This window comes from Phalangium opilio, unplaced genomic scaffold (assembly GCF_054372755.1).
Source record: "Phalangium opilio isolate 3A_F unplaced genomic scaffold, DU_Popi_V2 ptg000045l_1, whole genome shotgun sequence".
NCBI classification, from domain to species: Eukaryota; Metazoa; Arthropoda; class Arachnida; order Opiliones; family Phalangiidae; genus Phalangium; species Phalangium opilio.
The window spans coordinates 7285910-7310121 of NW_028324168.1; the positions used below are offsets into that span (position 1 = coordinate 7285910).

Below are 24212 nucleotides of genomic sequence, written 5' to 3' on the forward strand. Positions count from 1 at the left end.
AATAACGGGAACTTAATAGGAATATTGACTATTTCGGGGAAATTCTTAATTTTTAAGTTAAATTATAGAATTATTTTATTTAATCAATACTATATACTAATAGATATCTATATTAATTTTATTAAGACTATAAAATGATAATTGCTGAATTTAGAATTCGGTAGACGTATATTTTTTTTTTTTGGATTACGCGCTATACGCGAGAGAGAGAGAGGCAAATGTGTATAGGTATAAAGTTTGTCGCGTGGCCCCTTTTGTCCGCTATCATTATACGCCTCTGTATATTGGACCTTGCTCTCCGCCGATAAATAATCCGGGCGGTGGAGAGATCGTAATGAGAGAGAGAGAAAAGAGAAGGGAGAGAGAGAACTAGCTGCCTGCTTGCAGCGCAACTTGCCTCTTCTAAACGCGAGCTGCCGCCGCCGACGCCAGAATTTTATCTCGATCCATTCGTCTCCTCCGGGCTTCACCTCACCTCCTCCTCCTTCTTCCTCTTTGGCGACCTCGACGTCGACTTTTGTGGAAAAGGGAGCGAGAGAGAGAGAGAGAGTGAGTGAACCATTGGGGAGATTAAGGAGGGGGAAAGCTGGGAGCTGCAGTAGCGACGACGATAAGGGCGCATTCGCAAAACCCTATTTGCCGATCGCCCTTGAAAATAAAAAAAAACATTGCTAGAGCGTAATTAGACTCAGCTAACGGAGATTGCCAAGCTTCCATATAGATGAGTAGTTTGTGAAAGCGTCTTTGGGCTTTAAAGAGGAAAGGACAAAACACGTTTTTTTTTTTTTTTGGGTGCGTTAGTCAGTTTTATTTCTCAAAATAATACTGAAAAGGATCTCGGGCCATGCGAAATAAAACTCGAGGTTTCCTCAATAAAATAATCTTTCGTTTGCTTTTAGCTAAATTTAGTTCATTTTGCTGTAATTGGTGTAAATGTTTCTGAAAATGTCTGTCCTACTGGCTGTTAACTTTCTCGATTTCGCTGATTCATAAAAAACCTAAAAAAAAACCCTCCAAATTTGGAAACCAAACCGCATCGAAATTCCTAATAAACTCGTAAATATTTGTTTTCTCTTCAATTATGCTAAATACCTTTACGCCGTATTGTATTTTAGCTGGAATAAGGTGTGTCGAAACCTTTCTACCATACACTTTTGCAGACACATGAGATTACGCGTAACGAGACCTTCAAAATTGAAAGAGAGCGAGAGATTTTTTTCTCGCTATATTGAGAAAGGCCGTACATATACGTTCATATTACGTTACGTTTTGCCCTCCCTCCCCTAACGTTGAGGAAACCCCAATACATAATTTTGCTTGAACAGCGTACGGCAACTATAGCGTTCGAACTAGCTCATATTCCGTATAAAAACGCGTATAGGGATTTCTGTGTATTTTTTTTATATATATTGTTATCTGGAAACGAGAAGCCTTGGCCTCGTAGCAATATTTCTACTTTATTTTTTTTTTTATTTTTCGTCTCCTAACCAATTTTGCCAGCCAGTCTCGTTTTAGATGCCTTCTCGTCAGAGTGTTATAGGCCTAGCTAGTTTTTGGCTCGAGCCGCTCATGAAAAGTCTAGAGGTTTTGTTTCTTAGAGAGGAAACCCAAGAAATAGAGCATCGTAAGCTGGAAAGAGATTATTTATTTATTTACTTTTTTTTACATTTTGGGCCGCCATTTTTCAAGTTGGATGCGGATTTCAAAAAAATCATTCTTAATTAGTACCTACACTTATTCTTAACGTCCCTGCAAAATTTCAGCTTTCTAAGTAAATCTGTTTGGACTTGACGTTGATTATAAGACAGATTCTTTTCTTACGTAATTTCTACCTTAAGTTATTTACTTCGCCAAGTTAGATTCGTATGTATGTACCTACCATCGTTAGTATTTTGTATTGACTTCGTAAGCACGTAGGTTGAAAGGATATTACTTATGGAGGAAGACGGTAATATAAAAAACAAAAAAATTAGGAGTTGGTTGCTTATTTTCCATGAGAAAAAAAAAAGATTAAGATGCGGTATTACTTTACGGAAATGACGAAATTCTTCTCATCTGATCCCTTCTTCTTCGGAATCGAGAAAGAGGGCCTACGTCGACGGTCTATGTCTTATCCGGTTCTAGGTAATTTTATGGTAGGAGGTGGAATTGCCAGGGGGGGAGGGGAAGATAACGTTACTCAAGGGGAGGGGGTTGAATTATTATCTTTTTACGTTTGCTTGTGATTCTTTATATTTTTTTTCTTAAGAAAGAAAATGAATTCATTGTCTGAATTTGTAGCTTAATGTGCGCATTTTATCTCTTTTCTTGGAAAATTAACGGTGTAGCGCGCGCTTTAGGCACGTGTTTTTTCAATTTTGGCGCGAGAAAAACTTCCCCACGTGCTATTAAATTATTATTTTCAAATTAGGCTTAGCATAGCTCGTGAAATTTCAATTTGAAAAAAATATTTCCTCACCAACCAATCACTTTAAAACTTTCTTTATTTCAAAGTTCAACATTGTCCTGACGCGCGTAAGTGTGTACTGTAACGCGAGACATTGATAGTCTTGTTTAACTTCCGCTGGGTGCTAATGAGAAGCGACGTATAACCAACCAACCAACCGGAAGTGCATATTATATCCGTCAAGTAAACAGTTATGGAAGCTTTAAACTATATCAGAGTACGCCTCTCTTAACCCCTACCGCTGGCTCTATAACATTAATGTTTTAGCGCGGCGTGGTATACAAAACCTGGTGGGTGCTTCAACGTATCGATAAAACCGTTTTCTCTCTCTCGTGCTTGGTTTTGCTCCATTTCTCGTCTTGTTGGCATCCTGTCATTAACGAGCCGGGCTAGCTAGCTCGGCGCGCCTTCAAATGGGTAGACCTTTATCTATACGCCTCTTTACTCTGCTCTTTCACCCTCATCCCCTAAACCCACGCGTCATTATAATAACCTGCGAGATAGGACAGAAGTAGATCAATACGAGGAAATCTGTGTATTTAGCTTTCAATTTTGGATAATAATATTGTAGGCAATTAAAATTGGCCAATAGGTGTTTAGGAAATGCGTAGGAAATTTGGTAAATCAAGAAATTTAAACAGAAGAATTTAAAACCAATTCAAAACGGCTCGATTCTTAGGGTATTTCTTATCAACTTTGGGTTAGTTTACTTTTTGCGTTATATAGAAGCTATGGCTTTCCCGACGAAATTATACAACTCATTACCGGGGAGAGAACTAGAGAAGGGAGAACGCGTTAGGTATACGTAATATTACTATAGACATATCGCGTACATATATATATATATATACGTTAGGCGTTTAGGTTCCGTTCCGTGAGCCGCAGACGTCAAAATTGGGCGCGCGTTTCAGAGGGAGCCTAAGCGTTCCCTCTCGCCTGGAATAAGTGGGGAGGGGGGCATCATTTTAGGGGAGAGAAACGCGATAGTGAAATAATGCCGTAACTTGGGTATTTTTTGTACGAAAATTTTTAAGATATTTCACGAGTTTATGCCAGTTTCTCCACGAAAACTTATTTTTTTATTATTTTATTTATTTATTTATTTATTTATTTCACGTGCTGAAATTCTATTTTAAAAATTTGACCTTCAATCGTTCAATGACCTTGAGAAAGACATTTGGAAATAATTTATCCAAAAATAATTTTTGAACAAGATCCTCAATTAAAACCGGGGATATATATATAAATTTTAAATTTTTCACAACCGAAAATAATCTTGAGTTATCAAAAATTGACTTAAACCAATTGTTTGCGCTAGTTATCACTCTATCGCACTCATCTGGACTTGGGCATAGTTGCGAAAGACTATTTCCCGAACGCAGAAGAGGATCGCGTTCGGGAAAAGAGACTAAGGGGGAGAGGGGGTGAATGGGGAAAAGGCGCGCCGCAGACGAGGGAGGCATAGGTTAGATTGAAGAGGGAGAAAGCTCAGCCTGCGGGGAATTGTGTAGCGGGATGAGTGGGGAGAAGGCTCGCTCGCCGCGCCGACGGGAAAATAGGGATAGGAAAACGGGAGAGAGAGAACCCCCCTTTCCCCCCAACTCTCGCTGCTAGGAAGTATAGCGCGCGGTATATGGGGAGAATAGTCGACGAGCGGGAGCGAACGAGAGAGAGAACAAACTCCGTCCGAAGTTGGTTGGGGAGAAGTGAAAGGGAATAAAGAGAAGCGAATGAGGGGGAAATGAACCGGGGGGGGGTGCGAGTTGACGAAGGGAAGCTCCTCTCATCGGAGAAACGTTCGCACTATGGTATAGGGAATAATAACTTTTAAACTCCCGGCGTGCATGCGATGCGAGAAAACGAGTTCCTTCGCGAAATGGAAAGGGAATTTCAGGGAAAGTAAAAAAAGGGTTTTTCGGGGTTTAAGGAAAGGGTTAGTAGATGACGTGGCTGAGGAATTTTATCAATCGACAATTAAATACGTTAGAATTTTAATTATTTTTGACAAATTTCGTGAAATTCTTCCGTGAGATAAATATATAATAAAATAATTTAAAAATAATTGATACCAACTGGATATAATTTTAATAATAATAATAAAATCTCTCAACCATTTTATCTACTAATGATAATAATGTCCGCACGCTGGGAAAAGTTTTTAATTGTTGTTTCTTTTAACGATTTTTCTCGCGCCGTGTTATGCAGCTGGGAACGTCTAGGTCGGTCTTCAGTCTCGCCGTTGCTTCGCGCTTAATCTCCATTCCTTTTTATATCGCTAGGACGACTTCCCCCCTCTCTCCCTCCCCCTCATTGCTATATACCCATTTTCCTCGTAGTCGTCGTCGCGCTAACGAATTCGGGGGATTTTCATGCCATCTATTTCTACCGGGATTACCGACCCCTTAAGTCTTAAGCGAAGAAGGGAACCAGTTTTGGAATGCTCTCTCGCTCCTTCTTGGTTGGCCGTATAATTTACGTCTGCCGCTTTCGTGGCCCCAAAGGAATATATATAGTTATATATATTTATATGTATATCTAAGAAAATATAGTCCACGTCATATAAAAAAGTATATTAAACCTCTTCTCCGTGTGCCTCGAAAGATAATATTCCATTTCCGATTCACAAGACGTGTCAGAAGTTGATTACGTGAAGTTATGTACAGAATTAATTTATCTATCCAGAATGTTGTCCAGTAGAGTTTTACGGTTTTTTGGGGTTGAAGGGTCGTGACATGAATATGTGGGTAGGAGAAAGACACTGTGGTATGATATGATAATTCAGGATATGACGTTGCAATACGTAGGGCTAAATCACTGTATTACATTATACATATAATTACTGTATAAAAATATCATTTTATAAGCCTCTGATAACTATTATGTCGCTTTTCTGATAAAATACAAGTTCATCCAAATACTCTCATATTGAAATCAAATAATTAACCATGTCTCTAATTTTAGTCTTCCACGTTTGAACCAATCAGATATGTCTCAAAATTCTGTATTTAAAAAAAAAATATTTATAGAGATGGAAGAACGTATTAGTAGAAAAAAAATCCTTTCCCTTTCGGGAGCTCGGTATCGGGGTCGTGTACTTGGTGTATACAAGGGGAGTAGCGCGGGAGCGGCGAGCGAACTCCGTAAACTCTGGTACGCTGCCTCGGGAACGCGCCCATCATTTCTCCGCTCTCTGGCATCAACGGCGCACCCCCGGCCGGCGAAAATAGTCTCGACCCGGTGTCACGCACCCGCGTGTAGGGCGGTAATGACGGTAATCGTTTCGTAGCGGCGGCGGCGAGGCGGAACAAAGGCAGGCAGGCCGCCAGTGGCCGCGGACCCCGGCTCCTCGAGCGTATACTACTTCCCGAAGAGCAGAACAGAACAGCCAGCTCCAAACGAGAGAAGCTTCCCTCAGCCAAGATTCGAGACGAACCTCGCGCGCAAAAGACTCGGAGACGGGGAAAAGGGGGGAAGGGAAACGAGGGATAAGGCAGGAAATAGAACGGGAAAATATAGGGGGGGGGGGAATTAAAGCGCCGCGGAGAGTTCGTCGGGATAAAATCGCGCGGGGAAGAGAGGGGATGAAACTCGTATCGGAGTCTTCGGAGACCAGCCGCGGCAGCTTCAGTTTCGACGTGGTTAGCGTTGTGTGAAGACGTATTTAAAAGCGCGCGCGTTGACTACGGAACTTTGCACTTGAGTTCCGCGGAACTTGAAGGCGTTTTTTCCGGGATCTTCTTCTCCTTTACGGCCCGGGTTATTTTTTCGCGTGAACTTGTTGGGGACATTACTTAGCATAGTCGGCAATATTTTGTGATTGATTTTAACTGTGAATCATCAAATTGATTGGACTAAAAATGAGATTAGTAATTGAGTGCATCAACAAAAACTCACTTGGATATAAATAAACTTATTTCATTGACGATTGAATTTATCAGCTGAAACAGTTTAAATTTGGGAAAGTCGGTGAGTTTCAAAAGGATTTAATAGTAATTGTAAATTTCCACGTGTTGAGGTTTTTATTACGGAGCGATGTAGCATGCCAGAAAAGCGATATAATTATAGTTATTAAGGGAGAGGGATTTTCAATTAAGGGTTTGAGGTGAGGTTCTTTTGACGATGTTTTTACAAATTATTGTAAAGTAGTTTGAGGTGTGCCCATGGTCGAGGGGTAGTTCACACTACATTTGAGTCAAAAAGTGACCCGATCTTCGGCCAAGGTGATGGAACCTCTGATAATGGGTGGGTGTAAGACTCTTGTTGGCGTATGTCAAAGGTCATGAACTATCTAACACAGAGCCGAGTCATATCGATGGTTTGGAAGGTGACAATTAACAAGCAATTAAAAGAGCATCATTATTATAATACTGGGATGAATTTAAAAACAAAATATTCAATAATGAAATATTAATGAAAATAATTTCTTAGTTTGGCTTAAATTAACACGGATACCGAGGGGCTTATCACTCTATACACCGATTAAGGATTAGTAGTAATCATTTTAATATTTTCAAGGGCAGGCAGTAATTTTAAAGATTAATCCCTTTAGTATAGTCAAAGGCACATAGTGTACACCGTTTTCGCTGGGTGGTGGTTATCCCCTCTGGCGTGTTACTGTAGTTGCTGGGCGCCGTTTTCTGCTGAGACAGGTTTTTTCCGTTCTATACTCTGAACCCTCGTTTCTTTTTTCGTCGGTCGCCCTGAATCGGGCTGCGATATCTTCTTTTTGTGTTCAAGCCTGCAGGAAATCCCAACTTATTTTTTTATTTTTTCTCGCGCTCGCGATGCGGGAGTTTTTCGCCAACGAAAAGAGATAGAAGAGTAGAAAATGCCAGAAAATAAAAAAAAGAAATTCAACTCCATCAAGGCGGGAAAAATCGGGTGGCAATGGGGGGGGGGAATAAGGACTTTTCGGGGCAGGAAGTGAGTGGCGTTACGGAATAATTTTAGGTGCCAGATACCGCGCGCGCCACGCTCGTTAAGCGCTATGGATCTCGCGCGCCACAGCTAAAATGATGACGTAGTTGATGGGACCAAGGGAGGGGGGGGGTCGAGGGGATAATCACTCGTACACAGATTACGAGGGTATTTTGTCAATTATATTACTTTTAAAGATTACATTGTGTAGCGTATAATATATTTTATATTTGATTTCGAAATTTGAAAGAGTGTATACACTAATAGCCCTTGGGTTTGTTTATTGGATTGGTTTTAGAGTTTCAAGGAGGGTTTGACTCACTTTCTGAAACTCTGTTGTCCATAAACATATTTTTGGTGGTGGTGGTTTCGCTTCAGAAAAGGGGAATTAGGACCCTAGATCTTAATCGAAGCGTGATGTTATTTTGAACTTGGACGCGTACACTTTAAAATAGACAGTATGGCTATATAAATTTCCTACCCCCCCCCCTCCGTTTCTTAACTTTTAACCACACTTCAGAATCAGAGTTGCCCGACGAAGATTGAATTATTTTCATATATTTATTTAAATAGTTTTATCATTCTCTATTTGCTTTATTAATTTTCCCCGAATATTGTTTGGTTATAATCGAGATTGCTGAACTGTTTTTAAAGGGGAATTTTTCTCGTCACACGTTTAATCTATTTTATTTATTTTTTTCTGATCGTATACTTTTTGAGTCAATCATGCTATATTACGTGGATTCCAGGTATAGATATAGTTTCGTCGCGTATTTAGGTTATGTCTGCGTGACGTTCTATATACGTGATAAAATGTTAGTCATAAGTTCAGGTGCTGTTTTTGTTGTAACTAAAGATAATTCTGTTTTTTTATTCAGTTCGGTTTTTTTTCCCATCAAATTGGGTGGGATCTGACGATATGTTATGTTATAATCAAGGTGTTCGTTATTATTTGCGCATTGACTTGGGATTGAATGGTAATTGGGCGTAGAATTAATATAATTGTATATTTTATGGTGTGGTATCGTTATTTATATTGTAATTATATCTGTATGTCAAGAAATAATATCAGTGGAAATATATTGTAGGTTAAAAATTCCGGGAAATTTCAGAGTTACTTTACTTACCTGTGATGCTCTCGCAAATTAAAGGGCTTTGGAAATTTCTGTAAGCCCTATTAGTTAGTTCATACAACACTATACATAGTTTACAGGCATGGAGGATTCCTACCATTAAAACAAGGAGATCAAGCGACTTAGAGTGTAAAATCGTTTGCTATTTTGCCTGGTCTCCTTGCGTAAATGGTATGGATCCTCATTGTGTGTAAACTATGTATTTAATCAACTGTACAGTACTTCATTTTAACTATAACATTTGAACTATATCTTAATTGGCTTCCTTACGTATTTACTAATACTTATTTGTTAATTATAAGTACAAATACAAAGTAAAAACGTATAAATTTGAAACCGTTTTCCCCATCCCTTCTAATTTATAAGGTTTTAAATTCCTAATTGGCTTGATATTTATTGTATATAACGGAGCTTGTTTGAAATTTAATAGTTTCTAAATTGGGTTCCCCGTTTTCCGACCCTACCTTCTTTTCTTCTTATTATTCTCCTTATTATTACGTACGATTATAATAGCAAGGAAGACGCGGGAAAAGCCCCTACGACCAGATCGCGCGCGCTTACAGTGAGGGGGGGGCAGAGGGGGAGAGAGCAAGGACGTCGGCGGTATACTTAAAAGGTAGAAAACCGGCCGCCGCATTTTATCTCCTTGGCGGCGACCGTATTTCTTCCGTACTTCTTCTTCTTCTCCTTCCATTTGATTTCTTTCCCACCTCTCCACTTTTATTTCCTCCCCCCTCTCGGCAATCTTCTTCTTCTTCTTAAAACTATCTCCCGTTTTCGTTTCCTATCTCTTCTCCGATTCTCGACTCGAGACAGTCGCTCAGAGCTTGCTAGAGGAAAATACGCGGGGTCTAACACTTGATAAGTTTTTTTTTTTTTTTTGAATAATTTTGTTTGTAACTTGTCCTGACGTTGGACGTTTACTCAAAACTGTTCCCAGAATCTCTGCTTCGTGGGAAGTTGTTATAAAAATGTCCTGGAGTTGTAAAATAGGTTTTAATTGTCCTGGTATCGTCGTTGAGTTGTAAAATTGGTTCTAATAGTCATGGGAAAATCACGGACTTGTAAAAGTGGTTCTAAAAGTCCTGGGATCGTCATTGAGTTGTAAAATTGGTTTTGAAAGTCCTGGGGTGGTCGAGGGGTTGTAAAATTGGTTCTAAAAGTCCTGGGAAAGTCATGGAGTTGTAAAAGTGGTTCTGAAAGTCCTGGGAAAGTCATGGAGTAGGACAATTAATTCTAAAAGCCGCGCAGTATGACAGTCGAGGATTTAAGAAAAAGTGGTGCCTAAATATGTTTGAAACCCAGGGAGTTGGAAATATGGCCGCTAAGATCATTGGAAAGTTTACTCCAAACTTTAGGGTTAGAAAATATTAAAATTGGTCACGATAATCCTGAACTCTAATAAAAGTATCCAACATCTTGGGTACCTTCTTTTCTGAAACTTTCTCTCTCGGCGCTCCAATGTCTTTTATTTTTCCCACTGCATGGTCCGTTTTAGTTCCCCGTTCTTAGCCCACCCTTTAAAACTTTTATTGGTAGCGAGCTCTCTCTTCTTCCTCAGTTGAGCGAGCCGAGAAGGGATTTAAAAGAGTGATAGAAATTAAGTACGTTCGCACCGTTCCTATTTAATAATTAACGTAAACGACAGACAATCCTATTTAGTAGCCATTTAACTCCGGGATAAGTTAATTAATTAGGCTAAAATTCATAAATTTATTTACGTAAATGTATGTAATCTACGAGTTAACGAAAATTAAGTAACGATTTCATTAATATCTAACTGGGGAGTTAATTACCTGAATTAAAATTTTAAAGTTTAAATTTCTACTGGCGAAAGGGTTATAATTAGTTTCCGGATGAATTTTATTTAGTACTTAGTGCGAACAGACTCTTTGAAATCTTTCCCCCCCCCCCATCCGCGCCTATTTGGCGCGTTTTCTCTCTCTCTTTCCCGCTTTTCAAGTCTCCTCTCCCTACTGTACTCCACTAAAAGTCCGTTTCCCAAAGAACAGGGGGTCGTCTATAAAATTAAGAAATCTTTAAAACTCGCTAATTATCGCGGTATCTTTTTAACTTTATCATCATCCTTCCGAAATGGATTCGAGGGTACCTTACTGTAATAATTTCAGGTTTTTTTTACCCAAGAAGGTAAAATATAAAAGATTTTTCCCTTTGTTAATGGCACGGCTAGTATACTTTATACGTTAACTTCTCCATATACCCGCTAATGTAAGTTTAATTTGTCCGGGACGGTTTGGAAGTGCGTAATTGTAATTAAATTACAAGGCGCTGCCGTTAACACTTAACGTATCCCCCTCCCCCCCTCTTAGCAGCACCCAGATAACACAATGAAAGAATTCCTTCGGCATTCCTTCACCTTGTCCCGTGTATACTCTCTCTACCTTTTATATTTTTCTTTTTATATCTATTATTATACTCTTCTACGGGTTTTCTACCCGAAAATCCCAGCCCTAATGCCGCATTCCACCGACTTTTGGTGGAATACGTATCCGGATACTCGTAAGCACGACGATGAGGAAAACTTAACAAACACCTCTTTCTCTAAGCTCTACCGCTTTTCCCTCCCATTAATGCGCTTCCCCACTGCACACACCGCGTCCGTTTCATTGTTATCCTTCGCCCAATTTCTCCGTCCTCACTCCGGCGAATCTGAAGAATCCTTCTTTACCCTCCTCTCTCTCCCCTACCTCGGCCTCGGCAGGCGTATAATAAGGATCCCGTTCCCGTACGCAATCCGGCGTCGAATTTCTATACGAACGCGCGTTGCCTCGCGAAATTTCGCCTCCCAACCTCCTTTTCTCTATAGCCCAGCATCGACACCGTCGGTTTTCCTTATTTTTCAACCCCCCCCCCCATTGCTTGCCCCCCTCCCCCACCGTCTCCTCGCCGAACCCACCCGAAGCGGCGGGCAACGTTCACCTCCGGCTTGGTAGAATCGGAGCCCCGATCTCCGTGAACTCTTAAAGGCTCCTTCACACGATATTTCGGAGCTGCCCAATCAATTTCGCCCCCAAATGGAGGGGAAATTACGTCATGAGGAAATTGCAAAAGCGAAGAGTTCACCTTGAAAAGTCTCTTGTGTAAGCGCCTTAAGCGGGTGGGTTTTCTGGGGTATTGTGGAGCCGTAGATAGCGGCGGCGGCGTGGGGGATGTAGGGTGGAAATCGGGACTCCGGGAGCGAGGGGGGATAAATGGGGAAGGGGGAAGATAGGAAGGACTGAGATGGATGACGGCGCGCGCCATCCGAGCACGACCCCGTTGCTCCGCGGCTCCGATTACCGCCGCCTGCGATATTCAGCCGCGTCGACGGCTCTCTCTCTCGCTCGCTCCCCGGGAAGCGAAGGATTTTGGAGAATCGCGTATATCGTCAGCGCGCCTCTATCGCTCCATTCCCTCTTTTACCACCCTCGATTCGAGGCGCGTCTCCGTTCGGTTGCCTCACTCGGTTCAGTCCCCCGTTCATTCCCCTTAGTTCGTTTTTCCCATCGGCCTCAATCCATTCTGGAGGCGAGCCCGAACCCCGAGGTCTGTTAGACTTCGCTCCTTCTCTCTCGTACCACCGTCGCTAGACGCTGCTGCGATAGAGAAAATAGGAAATTTTGATTTCGGCGTCCGCTTTTTTTTTTCGCTCCGGCTCTCGTTTTTCCTCGAAAAAGAGATAACAAGAAAATTTTCTACGTTCTGTACCTAAGCTACTATGCTCGATTTTCTTGATGAATGATCGGTTTTTCGTAGTTAACGATGGGTATTTTTACTTTTTTATTTACGAATCCTTACATTTTAGTTCTTGCAACCCAACCTAGACGCTTTATATCGTCTACTTCAACAAGCCCAAATTTCTATTGTCTAGAGAGCAGGGTTTATTGTTTTTATAATGAATCCCGTAGCCATTTTGACAGTTTCTTTTTTATCAGCTCGATCCTTTACCTTAAACTAATTTGGGTTTTAATTTGACCTTTACAGATATGTATTTTCCGACGTTTTTCCCCACTGCCGTTCGCTCTTACGACGGACGCACGCAGGGAATTGGCGTTCCCTTGGAATTACCGGTCATGGGTACCGGGCGGGAACGCGAAATACCTTTGGACTTATCCATCAAAACCGTTCGTCAATCGGCCGATTCCACAGCTGACCCGGACGAAGTTGGACTGTTGCTAGAACACCGTAAATTACTGGGTTTAGCCGGTTTCGGTGGTCGAGCGTTGCCGGGTTCACTCCTGGATCCCGCGGCGTTGTTCCGTTTACCCTATCGGACTGACGCGGCCGGCGCTGCAGCCGGTGCGTGTTCCGGATTAAGCGTTCCGTCAATCGCGTCTCCCTTTTGCCATCCGATGATGGCGGGAATACTTCAACAACGGGAAAGGTGTTTGGATCCTCATAGTGTCCGAACTGCCGCGCCTCAACCCGTTTCGCCGTACATGGATCCCGCTACCGCCGCGGCCTTATCATTACACATTCGTTCAACAGCGGCGAACGCGGCAAATCAGCGTGACCCTAACGGAGCTAGGGGACTATTCGGTGTACCGGGGTTACCGGGTTATTCGTTATTTCCGGAATATTTCCAGCACGCCGCTCCGCCTACGTTACAACCTCCTCCTTCCTCCGACCCTGGTAGGCGACCCGAAGAAAAGGGTGCTTTCACGACACTCAGACCCACACCGACCCAAGCCACACCTACCTCTAACGCTGGCGCCGTTAATCCTAATGATAAAACCACAGCGGCGGCTTTCTTGTCCAATCCGGCCGCGATGTTGGACGCCGCGCGGTATGCTGAGCACATTCAACGAATCCACGAGCAACATTTGGCCGCTAAATGCAGCTCAGCCTGTTGCGTACCCACATCGGCCTCCGCAGTCATTTCCGGTTTGGCGCACCATCAACCGAATTGCGGTTGCGGAGCTTGTTGCGTCATGTCCGCCGCTTCGCCGCATTGTCCTAGATTCATACCGGGTCTGAGTGGTGCAAATACTTCAAATAACAAAGAATCCTCGTCGCCGGCGACTAGGACACCAACCACAACGCCGAATTCATCTTCCACAAAAAACACTTCTACCGCGGGCGGAAATAAAAACGAAAATACGCGTCAAGGGACGGAACTCACAATGCCCATTTACGTTCCCACCACGACGGCCTGGAGTACCGGCCTACCGAATGCTCCCAATAGTCAACAACACGCTCATCAAGGTCACGTGGTTTACAGTAACGGCACTAATACCACAACGAGCCACGGAACCAGTTCGGGAAAATCCTATCAATCCAGCCAATCGCGTAAAAGGGACCATCATAAAAAAGAGCATTCCTCGAGCTCCGAAAAGTCATCGAGGTACGACCATTCTTCACCCTCCAGGCCACCGTCTTCGAGTAAAGATTCGGGTAGCGCCCGATTAGCCGATTTGGCATCGCGAGCCAATGGCAACCATCATGGCCACCACGTCCATAGTCAGTATCACTCCCTCAACCATCACTCATCCTCCAAACACAACAGTCAAAAGAATAATCATCACCACCATCGCAATAACTCGAATAATAACAACAAAGAAGAAAACGAGATAATAGTCATTGATGACGAACCTAAAAGCTCGTTGCATCGTCCCCAACCAACCTTCCCCGGAATGGTCCCCTCTGGTCGAAATGGGTTAAAAATCCCCACTATCAATGGTTTGGACCGGTTACACATCCCTCACCGACCGGTACCCGAAATTCACCGACCAAGGTCACCTCCAAAACGTTCGAGGAGTCCCTACCCAGAAGTTGCCCAACCAATTCCCGCCAAAATGCCTCGATTAGAAGCGGCTTCCGTAGCGCGTCCCAATCCTCTACCGGAACCGGAATCCCGCCGTAGTCCAACGGGACCCCCGCCTCTCATCGCCTCAGTCGTACCTAACATCCCCGTTCTACCGCCTTCAGTTTACGTACCAGTCTACCACGGACATTTCCCGCCCAGTCACGTGATACACGACGTTCCCGCCAACGCGGACGAAAGCGCGCGCTTGAAGAAACTTCACGCCGCGGCCATGCTACCTCCATCTCAACACCCGATACCGTTCGTTAACGGTAGCCGCGTACCAAATGGTATACCGTCAGACAGTCCATGTATCCCTTCACCCTGTCCAGCTATCGTCGAACCCACCAATCCCGAAGTAATGCCAGCCGCTACCGAACCATTTTCAGCCACCCCCGCAGCAGTCACTGAAAGAGTCAAAACGAACTCCATTAACCGTGAAAACGAAACTAATTCCTCTCATTCGTCCCCGGAAACAAACATTACACCTATCGTCTCAACCGGAAATAGTTCATCTAGTCAAAATATCGTCGCCGCTACAATTCCGTTACCCCTAAGTAAAGACGTACCACCAACCCTACCGCCTCTGATAATTCCTACTGTTCCAACCGCGAGTCCGACCAAAAAGAGTTACTTGGCGTCTGTACGTATGTCCAGCCCTTCGGTAAATAAAAAAGATAGTGAACTTAACGCCGAAGACGCCGCTGCCGCCGATAAACGTCAAAGAGTACTTGACCTTTACTCCGATTTGTCCGAAATTGACCAGCAAGACTTAGACGGACAGAAAGTGGTACGATTACGCGAATTTGATAAGTCGTCCGTTACCAAAACCGAAACGTCGCCGGTAATTGAAGAAAATCAACTTGACCTTCGTAACACCAGGGACGAAACTTCGCCAACTAAGCCTTCCAGTAATACGGGACCTTACGGCGCCAGTACGGTCAGAACGGATGTCCCTCAACCACCCGGTTCAACCTCACCATCACCGGGGTCTCCTAAGAATGGTATCAAAGGACGCGCCTCCGTTGTTGAAGAGGAACTGCGTCAAGAAGCCTTGCGGGTTGCGGACGCCAGAGCCAAGAAAAAGCTCAGGAGACGGTTACTCGAAAGGTTGTATCACGAGAGGATGGGGATTCCTTGTCCGGACGAGTCCGAAACGGATTCCCTCCCGCCTAATGAAGAGGACCTTAAGGACCTGGAAGACCTTGAGCTTTCCGACGACCCGAAGGAGGAATTTGACGATGAGAAAATTAAGGTAATTTGCATTTATAATATATTACCATATTGTAATTAGCGGTCTCGGCTATGCCTCGGTTCTCGCGCCTAATTTATATATCGATTTATAAGCTATAGCCCACGTGTTACGATATTGAAATTTTAGTATTAAATGCCTACTAATTTAGAAAGCTACAAAGTTACTACGGAGTTAGATAGAGAAAGTTTAGAACTGTCAATAATATTTTAGGTATATTAATTAGTTTAATGGAAAAAAATTTAATTCTGAATTTATAACACAAATCTTTCCAAAATTGTTAATAGTTCTCCAACTGTTATAATTATAATTACGATCTTTATTAACGACCCCATTTATTTATTTTTTTTAAATCCACCTCTCCCACCTTGTCTTTCTTTTACAGTCGTCTGCTAACGAAGATGTCAAATCCGAAATGGCAGATAAAAATGGTAACACGGTGGAGGTGCAGAGCGAGAACGATCGTCGGGCCGTGTCGCAACTTAATTTGACGTGGCGACAACGCAGGTTGATGCAAATCAGCTGCTCGCACGCCGTCAGAAGAAAGAGATTCCGTTCCGGATTAGATATGATCGCCAGACGACACACTAAGAAGAAAGCGTCCACAAAGGGACAAAGTAATTCCGAGAAAAAGGAAGAAAAACAGAGGAAAATGTGTCATATGGATGAAGCCTTTGCCAAAGTAAGAATCTTAATTTTTTAAAATCTTAGAAATTTGGAATAAAGTTTGTAAATACTGTAATAATTGAGTTAAAATTCAATTTTATTTAAATATTGCTTATAAAACTATAATTAAATTCATAAAATAGATAAACCAGGCAAGGATTAATTTATTTAATTCAATGTAATTGCGGTTTGAACTTCTTAACCCGTTAAAAAAATAAAATAACACCACCACTTCAAAATAAGCGCTTTACCAACACAAATAAAAATATCCCTTTTAGTAAAAAAAAACCTCTTTTAGACTTAAAAGGGAAATTTCAAAGTGCAAAAATATAATAACCTTTTATCACTAAAAGCTTAAAATATACCCAAACGAATTTGCAAAGGAATAGAAACCATCCCTTTAAAAAGTCTTAGCTTTCCCACAACAAAAGAAAGAAAGAAAAAGACATAATAATATAGAGTAGACTTTAAACTGTTAAGATTATCTCTCTATTCCCTTTTATACTTCGACTACGTTCGTTTCGTTTGTTTCTTTAAACGAAATATCAGAAGAAAATATTTGAGCTTTACCCTGCCAATATTAATTCTTTCCTATTTGTTTGTTTGTTCTTATAGGTTGTTTGCGAAGCAACTGGTGATTTAGTGATGCCCCCCGAAATGAAGCGATTAATGGTCAACAAAGCCTTAGGAGAGACGATTCTACATCGTGCCGCGCGTCAATGCTATCCGGTAAGCTTGAAAAAATTAAAAAAAAAAATACACTACCAACCAATATTTCCCATCATAAATCGTTACATTCGTCTGAAATATTATATATATTTTTCTCTAAACATTTTTGCCTATTTTTTTTTTCTTTTTCCTACTTTTTTGGGGTTGCGATAGGATGTGGTTCTATACTGCGTTGAGACGAAATGTTGCGACGTTAACGCCCGAGATAACGCCGGCTATACGCCATTGCACGAGTGCTGTTCACGAGGGCATTTGGAGATAGCGAGAGCCTTGCTCCAATATGGCGCCGATGTTAACGCTAGCGCCGCGGGAGGCATCAGGTAAAATTTATTTATTTCTTATAATTTTTTATTTTTCTTGTTCCATATATAAAATCTGGCGCCCATAAATTGAAGTTAATCCTAATTTAGTTGAATTTAAGATTTAATCGTATTCCCTTTCTCCGAAAATTAGGCTTATCTTGGGTTGGGAAGAAATTAGTCTGTCGTCTGCAACAAAGGCCAAAAAAAATAAAACGTAGTGTAGCAGACGACAGTTGAATTGCTTCCCCTTACTCCCCCCCCCTCCTTGAATCCCGGGATTAGCCTAATTTCCGGCGATAGGTAATAAGGTGGAAATTAGGCTTATCTTGGTTGGGAAGAAATTCATCTGTCGTCTGCTACAAAGGCCAAAAAATAAAACGTAGTGTAGCAGGCGATATACTAATTTCTCCCCCATTACACCCCCCCCCCTTCCATGAATCCCGGCATAAACCTAAGCCTAACTTCCGGTGGATTGAATAAGAATATAAAGAAATAGTCAAATTAATTATTGGCCCACCGCAAACTCTTTGAAGTATAGTTTTTATTTGAGGTTATGGACTTTTTCAAATGAGATATAAAAATTATCTGTTTTAATAATTTCTACTATATCTTTCAACGCTTATCTGGGAGGGGGGGTTATATTTTTGAGTTTTTCATTATCCGCAGCAATTTGCTGTTTTTGATAAGCCTAAGAGGAATAATTGTTCTTGGTTTGAATGTAGAGATGTAGAGCAAACTCTAGTTGAATTTCACAATAATCGTGTTTAGGGGAAAATAGGGAAAACGAAATGGGATGGATACAATGGAGGATGATTTTATACACCCACTCCTATTGTTTGGCTAAAAGCCAGTTTTTTCCTATTTTGTTCGGCATCTTTTTATTTCTTGTAACTTATATCCGAAAATTAATTTGTGGTCCGTGGTTTTTTGGTTTTTAAGGGATTAAAGATAAAGAAAGAAATTTAACCAAGGGATGGATGTTTTTGTTATTATTACGCGATCTTTATTGAATATTTTTTGTACCAATCTATTTACAGGCCTTTACACGACGCGGTTGAAAACGACCACGTTGAAATCGTCCGTCTTTTACTGTCTTTCGGCGCCGATCCGACCATTTCAACGTACTCCGGATTGAGTCCGTTGAAACTAGCCAGATCCCCGGTTATGGCCGAATTTTTACGCGGCTTCATGGCCGATATTACCGGAGACGCCGATGGTCGATCCGTCCTACCGTGGCAGTTCATGGGATCCACCTCCTCTTTAGGTTAGTATCTAGCTCGTTTTCCGTAGGAAGCCATGAGTTTCCTTGTATCTTGCTTTCCATGTTACTTGTTGCGTTGTTAAGTTTTGAAAGATTCAAGGTTGACTGGTTATACTTGAACAAAGATATATTAACCTTATTTTTTTAGTTTTCAACTAATATATTATGTAGAGCTGGTATTTAGGAAAAGGTTTCTTACATGTTGCATCTTGCTGCGCAGCATAAGTTCAATAAAATAGTGCCTAGCTCGTGAGGCTTGGACCTTACTTAGTAGCTTAATTATTAGCCTATGATAAGACTTATTTCTTCTTGGCATTAGGTTAAGGCGGTAGTTTTAATATCTATTGCAATCGTAGCACCGGTATTTGGGAAAAGGTTTTGTTGCATCTTGCTGCGCAGCATAAGTTCAATAAAATAGTGCCTAGCTCGTAAGGCTTGGACCTTACTTAGTAGCTTAATTATTAGCCTACGATAAGACTTTCTTCTTGGCATTGGGTTAAGGCGGTAGTTTTAATATCTATTGCAATCGTAGCACCGGTATTTGGGAAAAGGTTTTGTTGCATCTTGCTGCGCAGCATGAGTTCAATAAAATAGTGCCTAGCTCGTGAGGCTTGAACCTTACTTAGTAGCTTAATTATTAGCCTACGATAAGACTTTCTTCTTGGCATTGGGTTAAGGCGGTAGTTTTAATATCTATTGCAATCGTAGCACCGGTATTTGGGAAAAGGTTTTGTTGCATCTTGCTGCGCAGCATGAGTTCAATAAAATAGTGCCTAGCTCGTGAGGCTTGAACCTTACTTAGTAGCTTAATTATTAGCCTACGATAAGACTTTCTTCTTGGCATTGGGTTAAGGCGGTAGTTTTAATATCTATTGCAATCGTAGCACCGGTATTTAGGAAAAGGTTTTGTTGCATCTTGCTGCGCAGCATGAGTTCAATAAAATAGTGCCTAGCTCGTGAGGCTTGAACCTTACTTAGTAGCTTAATTATTAGCCTACGATAAGACTTTCTTCTTGGCATTGGGTTAAGGCGGTAGTTTTAATATCTATTGCAATCGTAGCACCGGTATTTGGGAAAAGGTTTTGTTGCATCTTGCTGCACAGCATAAGTTCAATAAAATAGTGCCTAGCTCGTAAGGCTTGAACCTTACTTAGTAGCTTAATTATTAGCCTACGATAAGACTTTCTTCTTGGCATTGGGTTAAGGCGGTAGTTTTAATATCTATTGCAATCGTAGCACCGGTATTTAGGAAAAGGTTTTGTTGCATCTTGCTGCGCAGCATGAGTTCAATAAAATAGTGCCTAGCTCGTGAGGCTTGAACCTTACTTAGTAGCTTAATTATTAGCCTACGATAAGACTTTCTTCTTGGCATTGGGTTAAGGCGGTAGTTTTAATATCTATTGCAATCGTAGCACCGGTATTTGGGAAAAGGTTTTGTTGCATCTTGCTGCACAGCATAAGTTCAATAAAATAGTGCCTAGCTCGTAAGGCTTGAACCTTACTTAGTAGCTTAATTATTAGCCTACGATAAGACTTTCTTCTTGGCATTGGGTTAAGGCGGTAGTTTTAATATCTATTGCAATCGTAGCACCGGTATTTGGGAAAAGGTTTTGTTGCATCTTGCTGCACAGCATAAGTTCAATAAAATAGTGCCTAGCTCGTAAGGCTTGAACCTTACTTAGTAGCTTAATTATTAGCCTACGATAAGACTTTCTTCTTGGCATTGGGTTAAGGCGGTAGTTTTAATATCTATTGCAATCGTAGCACCGGTATTTAGGAAAAGGTTTTGTTGCATCTTGCTGCGCAGCATGAGTTCAATAAAATAGTGCCTAGCTCGTGAGGCTTGAACCTTACTTAGTAGCTTAATTATTAGCCTACGATAAGACTTTCTTCTTGGCATTGGGTCTAAAGCGGTAGTTTTAATATCTATCGCAATCTCGGGTTGGCGCGACGTTAGTTCGGAGATGAGAATGGGGCGTTTCCAGGGTAACACTTCTGGCATCTCTTCTTCTTCTTCTCTCTGATTCTCATCTTTCTCTCTGCTCTAACTTATCAACTTCTTTTTATCTCTTTTAATAGACCCTGAGGAAATGGGATTCGACGTTTTCGACGGCGTTCCCTCGGACAGTGGCGGCGACGGCGAGCTTCAAATCGGCGGAGACGACTTCCTGTTCGAGGTGAGCGATTCTCCTCACCTACCTACATTCCGCCTTCAGTTGCCCAGTACCAAGGCGTAAGTACCTTTACTTATCTTTTATTTTTTTTTTATCAATTCTTTTTGCCTCATGGACTTATTAAAACGAAATGGCCCAGGTTTTTATTATTTATCACTTGTTGTTTTTAGTCCCCCGGGAAATCATCTTTCTCTCCCCCCCCCTTTAAGTTCACTTTCAAATGACAGCGGGTTAAAAACTTGCGGGGAAAGAATATTGCGTACTAAGTTGGGTAGAGAAGAAAGTAGTTCCTGTCATGTGAAAGTGATAATCATAATTAATTTACCTCGCATACTTGCTTGTTGGTGTTTGGGTGTCATGTATTTATTGCGGTTTATTTACGGTTTATTTACTATTTATTAATAGTAAATAGTAGTAGACATTTTGTTGGTTGGTTTTTCACATTTTCTGGCGCAAATTGGCAAATTTCAACGATGACTTGCGCATTTTCCCAGTAACACTTATTTTCTCTGGGGTTTTTGTGTAGTTGCTACGAATTTCCATGGTTATATCGTAAATGCAATTTTTTGCCTGGTTTTTCATGATGCAAATCCATACATTCCATTCCATTCCATTGATCATTTGATTACATTATTTATTCAACATTTATTTACGCGTTTTATCTTTCCGTAAATAAATACACTTTATAGTTGTTGCGTTCCATCGGTACCCGATCGTTGTATATTTGCCATTTTGAATTATGCATGCGTGGTTCCTTTTTTTTTCTTGTCGTTTGCACCTTTATTAACGGTCCCCGGCGGCAATTTCCTCCGTCAAAAGTTAGTTCCCGCCAAATACGCTTAAGCACATATTATCAGAGTCGCTGCTGTAAAAGTCCGTTCGACATCGTTTAATATTAAATAACCCGAGAGTCTCTCCCCCCCCCCTCCTTTCCCAAAACATTATCATATACCTTTCTTGATACGTCGTTAGAGGTTTAGACAATGTATCTAATTTGGTTCCCCCCTCCAAATTCTTCTCTTTTTTATGGCTGCATACACAGATCGTGTAATTGCTTGCGTTTAAGCGATATTCTGAAACAAACAAGTTTGTCGAAAGACGAATTTCGACGCCGATTTCCTCATATCGAAGTGGTTTCTATGCCAAGGCACGAGTTCGAAGCCAGCGCCACTTGCAGTCAGCTGCTAACGGGTACTAAACTTGACGCGCTTTTGCATTCGACCGGCGATGATCCAGCTGGTTTCGTTGACGTTGTCAAACTCGATAACCAAATAAGAATCGTTTTGGGAATCGAAACGATAACGCTACGATAATTTGAACAATTTCGGTGTTTAAAAAACGTCGTAAATCGTCGTTGTGTGATGTGAATTTATTTCAAATTCCGCGAAAAGAAATTGAACATAAGTGATGTGATGTTCGCGGATGTGTAGACATTTTTTTCCGTCGGTTCTTTGATTTCCTCAGTCCATCATTGTTGCGTTTGTTGCGGGACACTGCGCGATAATTAGAACAGTCCATCATTGTTGCGTTTGTTGCCGGACACTGCGCGATGATTAAAAATTTCTTCCGATAATTTAGAGGAAATAGAAATTTCTTCCGATATTTTAGAGGAAACAGAATGAAATGAAACTAACAAACTGCCATTTGTGAATTAGTATCGTCGACTCAAAATTATCGTTAAAAAAATAGATCTCAGGTCGATATTGTTGGGTTAAAACGCCACAACTTATCGATACAAATTAATTAAAAACTTAATTACTTCCAGCGATGGAAAATAAACAAATGAAATGAATGTTTCTTTAGATATCGCCTATAGAGCCTTTTTTCTTATTATTTTTTAATTCTTCAGGAAAAGCCCATTGAAAACCAAAAAAATAAATAAATCTATATTTAAAAATGTAGTTAATTGTGCCTCATATCATGTAGGGTTTGTAAGCCGAGAAATTCCCTCACACAAAATGAACTGTTATAAATAAATAAATAAACAAACCATACAAATCGTCGGTGTTATTCTAAATATAAATAGAGAATTCTGAGATGAGATAAGAGAGAGTATATCGGGAATAAGTGCTATGTTTTAGATTTAATGAAGTTGTTGATATATGCGTAAAGCGTTAATTAATTAATTATTAGGTGCCGCTTTTTTGATTTAACCAGCCATATGGAAGTCATTAAAGCTTAATTTCAAAAAAACAACCTGTACTGTAAAACGAAATGAAATAATCGGGTATTATTCTTGTACCAAAAATGTAAAAAAAAATGTACGATGATTCTTGTCTTATGTGTCGATAAATGTCCGAAGCCATCAGGGTGTGTTGAAAGTATATACATATATATATACAAGATAGCATTGTATATAATTTAATGTTTCTGTCCCCCCTCTATATTAGTTAAAAAAAGAGAGAGTAAGATACCGGGAGTTTTTCTAAGATAAAAATGATGAAAACTATCAATAAAAAATTGGAAGTAAAAAAAAATTATTTCGAGTTGAAATTCATTTTGGGTTTTCGTTTTATTTCAGTTTTGCCTTTTAAATTTTTCAAAACCAATTCGGAGCAAACTACAGTAACAAAATGCGTAAGTTTTTAATCTTAATTTTGGCATGCGATATTTAAGCACATTTTTAATTAATTTTAACATAATTATTAGTCAATTCTTAAAACACGAACTATACATTTTTAATTGATTAACTCTAATGAATGATAATTTATTGGTTAATCTCTAAAACACAAACTTGTTAAAACGTTTAAAAAATTGTGGTTCAGTTCAGTTCTTAGTAAGTTTATCGCAACTTTTCGCGGTCAATTTTTCTTGACCACCTTCTAATTTACTTTAAAAACTGTTAAGTACACATAAATCTTTTATAATATTAACTTTTCAACTTTGAAAAAAAGATCGAAGGGAGAGAGGGAGATAGAGAACTCTGTTATAGCCTTCCTCTCAAACCCTTCACATTTGCATATTTATAAAAGTTGGGGAAATATATTAAGCTACTCCAGTCGTCCGTTTCGGGAGAGGGTGCATCACGGCTACTGTCGAATCCGGGATTAACTTTGAAAGTTTCCTCCCCAACCCAATGTGTAGGGGTTGCCTATATACTTTTGGGGTTTGAGGGAGATTTGGTGTAGATATATAACGGACCCTGTGTCGCCATGGTGTCCTCACGACTCACGGCACGGCGTGCACGTTACGGTCTTAACTTACTCTCGGGTAATATACTTGGCATTCCACGGACCAAGCATGCATGATGAGTCCCTTACGCGTATATATGTATATACATATATATTTATATTTATGTGTGTGTCAGAAGTGTATTAGACTTGAAGTTAAATTTTAGATCCGTGGGGTTGAATGTACCGTGAGTCCGTGATCCTATCCATAATGAAAGAAAACTGTTATCTTCGTTTTAAATTCGTTTTCAAAGCGGAGGGTTGAAGCTTCAGTAGGACTTAGCAAAATTGCCCTGGGATATTACTGAAACTTACAGAGATTATTCCACAAAAAAGGTTTTTTATATTTCTGGCCGCCA

At 40.8% G+C, this 24212-nt stretch overlaps 1 protein-coding gene across 3 annotated transcripts in view; it reads left to right on the forward strand.

Annotated features, from left to right (window-relative positions):
* The window catches only part of LOC149677207 (uncharacterized), a 95466-nt gene extending 72286 nt beyond the window's left edge, over nt 1–23180 (forward strand). Inside the window, exons 1-8 of one of the 3 annotated variants that reach the window (XM_089838224.1) lie at nt 5933–6412; nt 12481–15554; nt 15937–16233; nt 16833–16946; nt 17100–17266; nt 18286–18512; nt 20589–20742; nt 21726–23180. In XM_089838224.1, the coding sequence (XP_089694350.1) occupies nt 12483–15554; nt 15937–16233; nt 16833–16946; nt 17100–17266; nt 18286–18512; nt 20589–20742; nt 21726–21996 (4302 nt within the window). In that variant the 5' untranslated portion in view covers nt 5933–6412; nt 12481–12482 and the 3' untranslated portion in view covers nt 21997–23180. Of the gene's footprint in view, nt 1–5932; nt 6413–11719; nt 12263–12480; nt 15555–15936; nt 16234–16832; nt 16947–17099; nt 17267–18285; nt 18513–20588; nt 20743–21725 lie in introns of those variants that run through there. The other 2 variants (XM_089838223.1, XM_089838225.1) reach the window with 2 other exon arrangements.
* Nucleotides 23181–24212: the final 1032 nt, after the last annotated feature.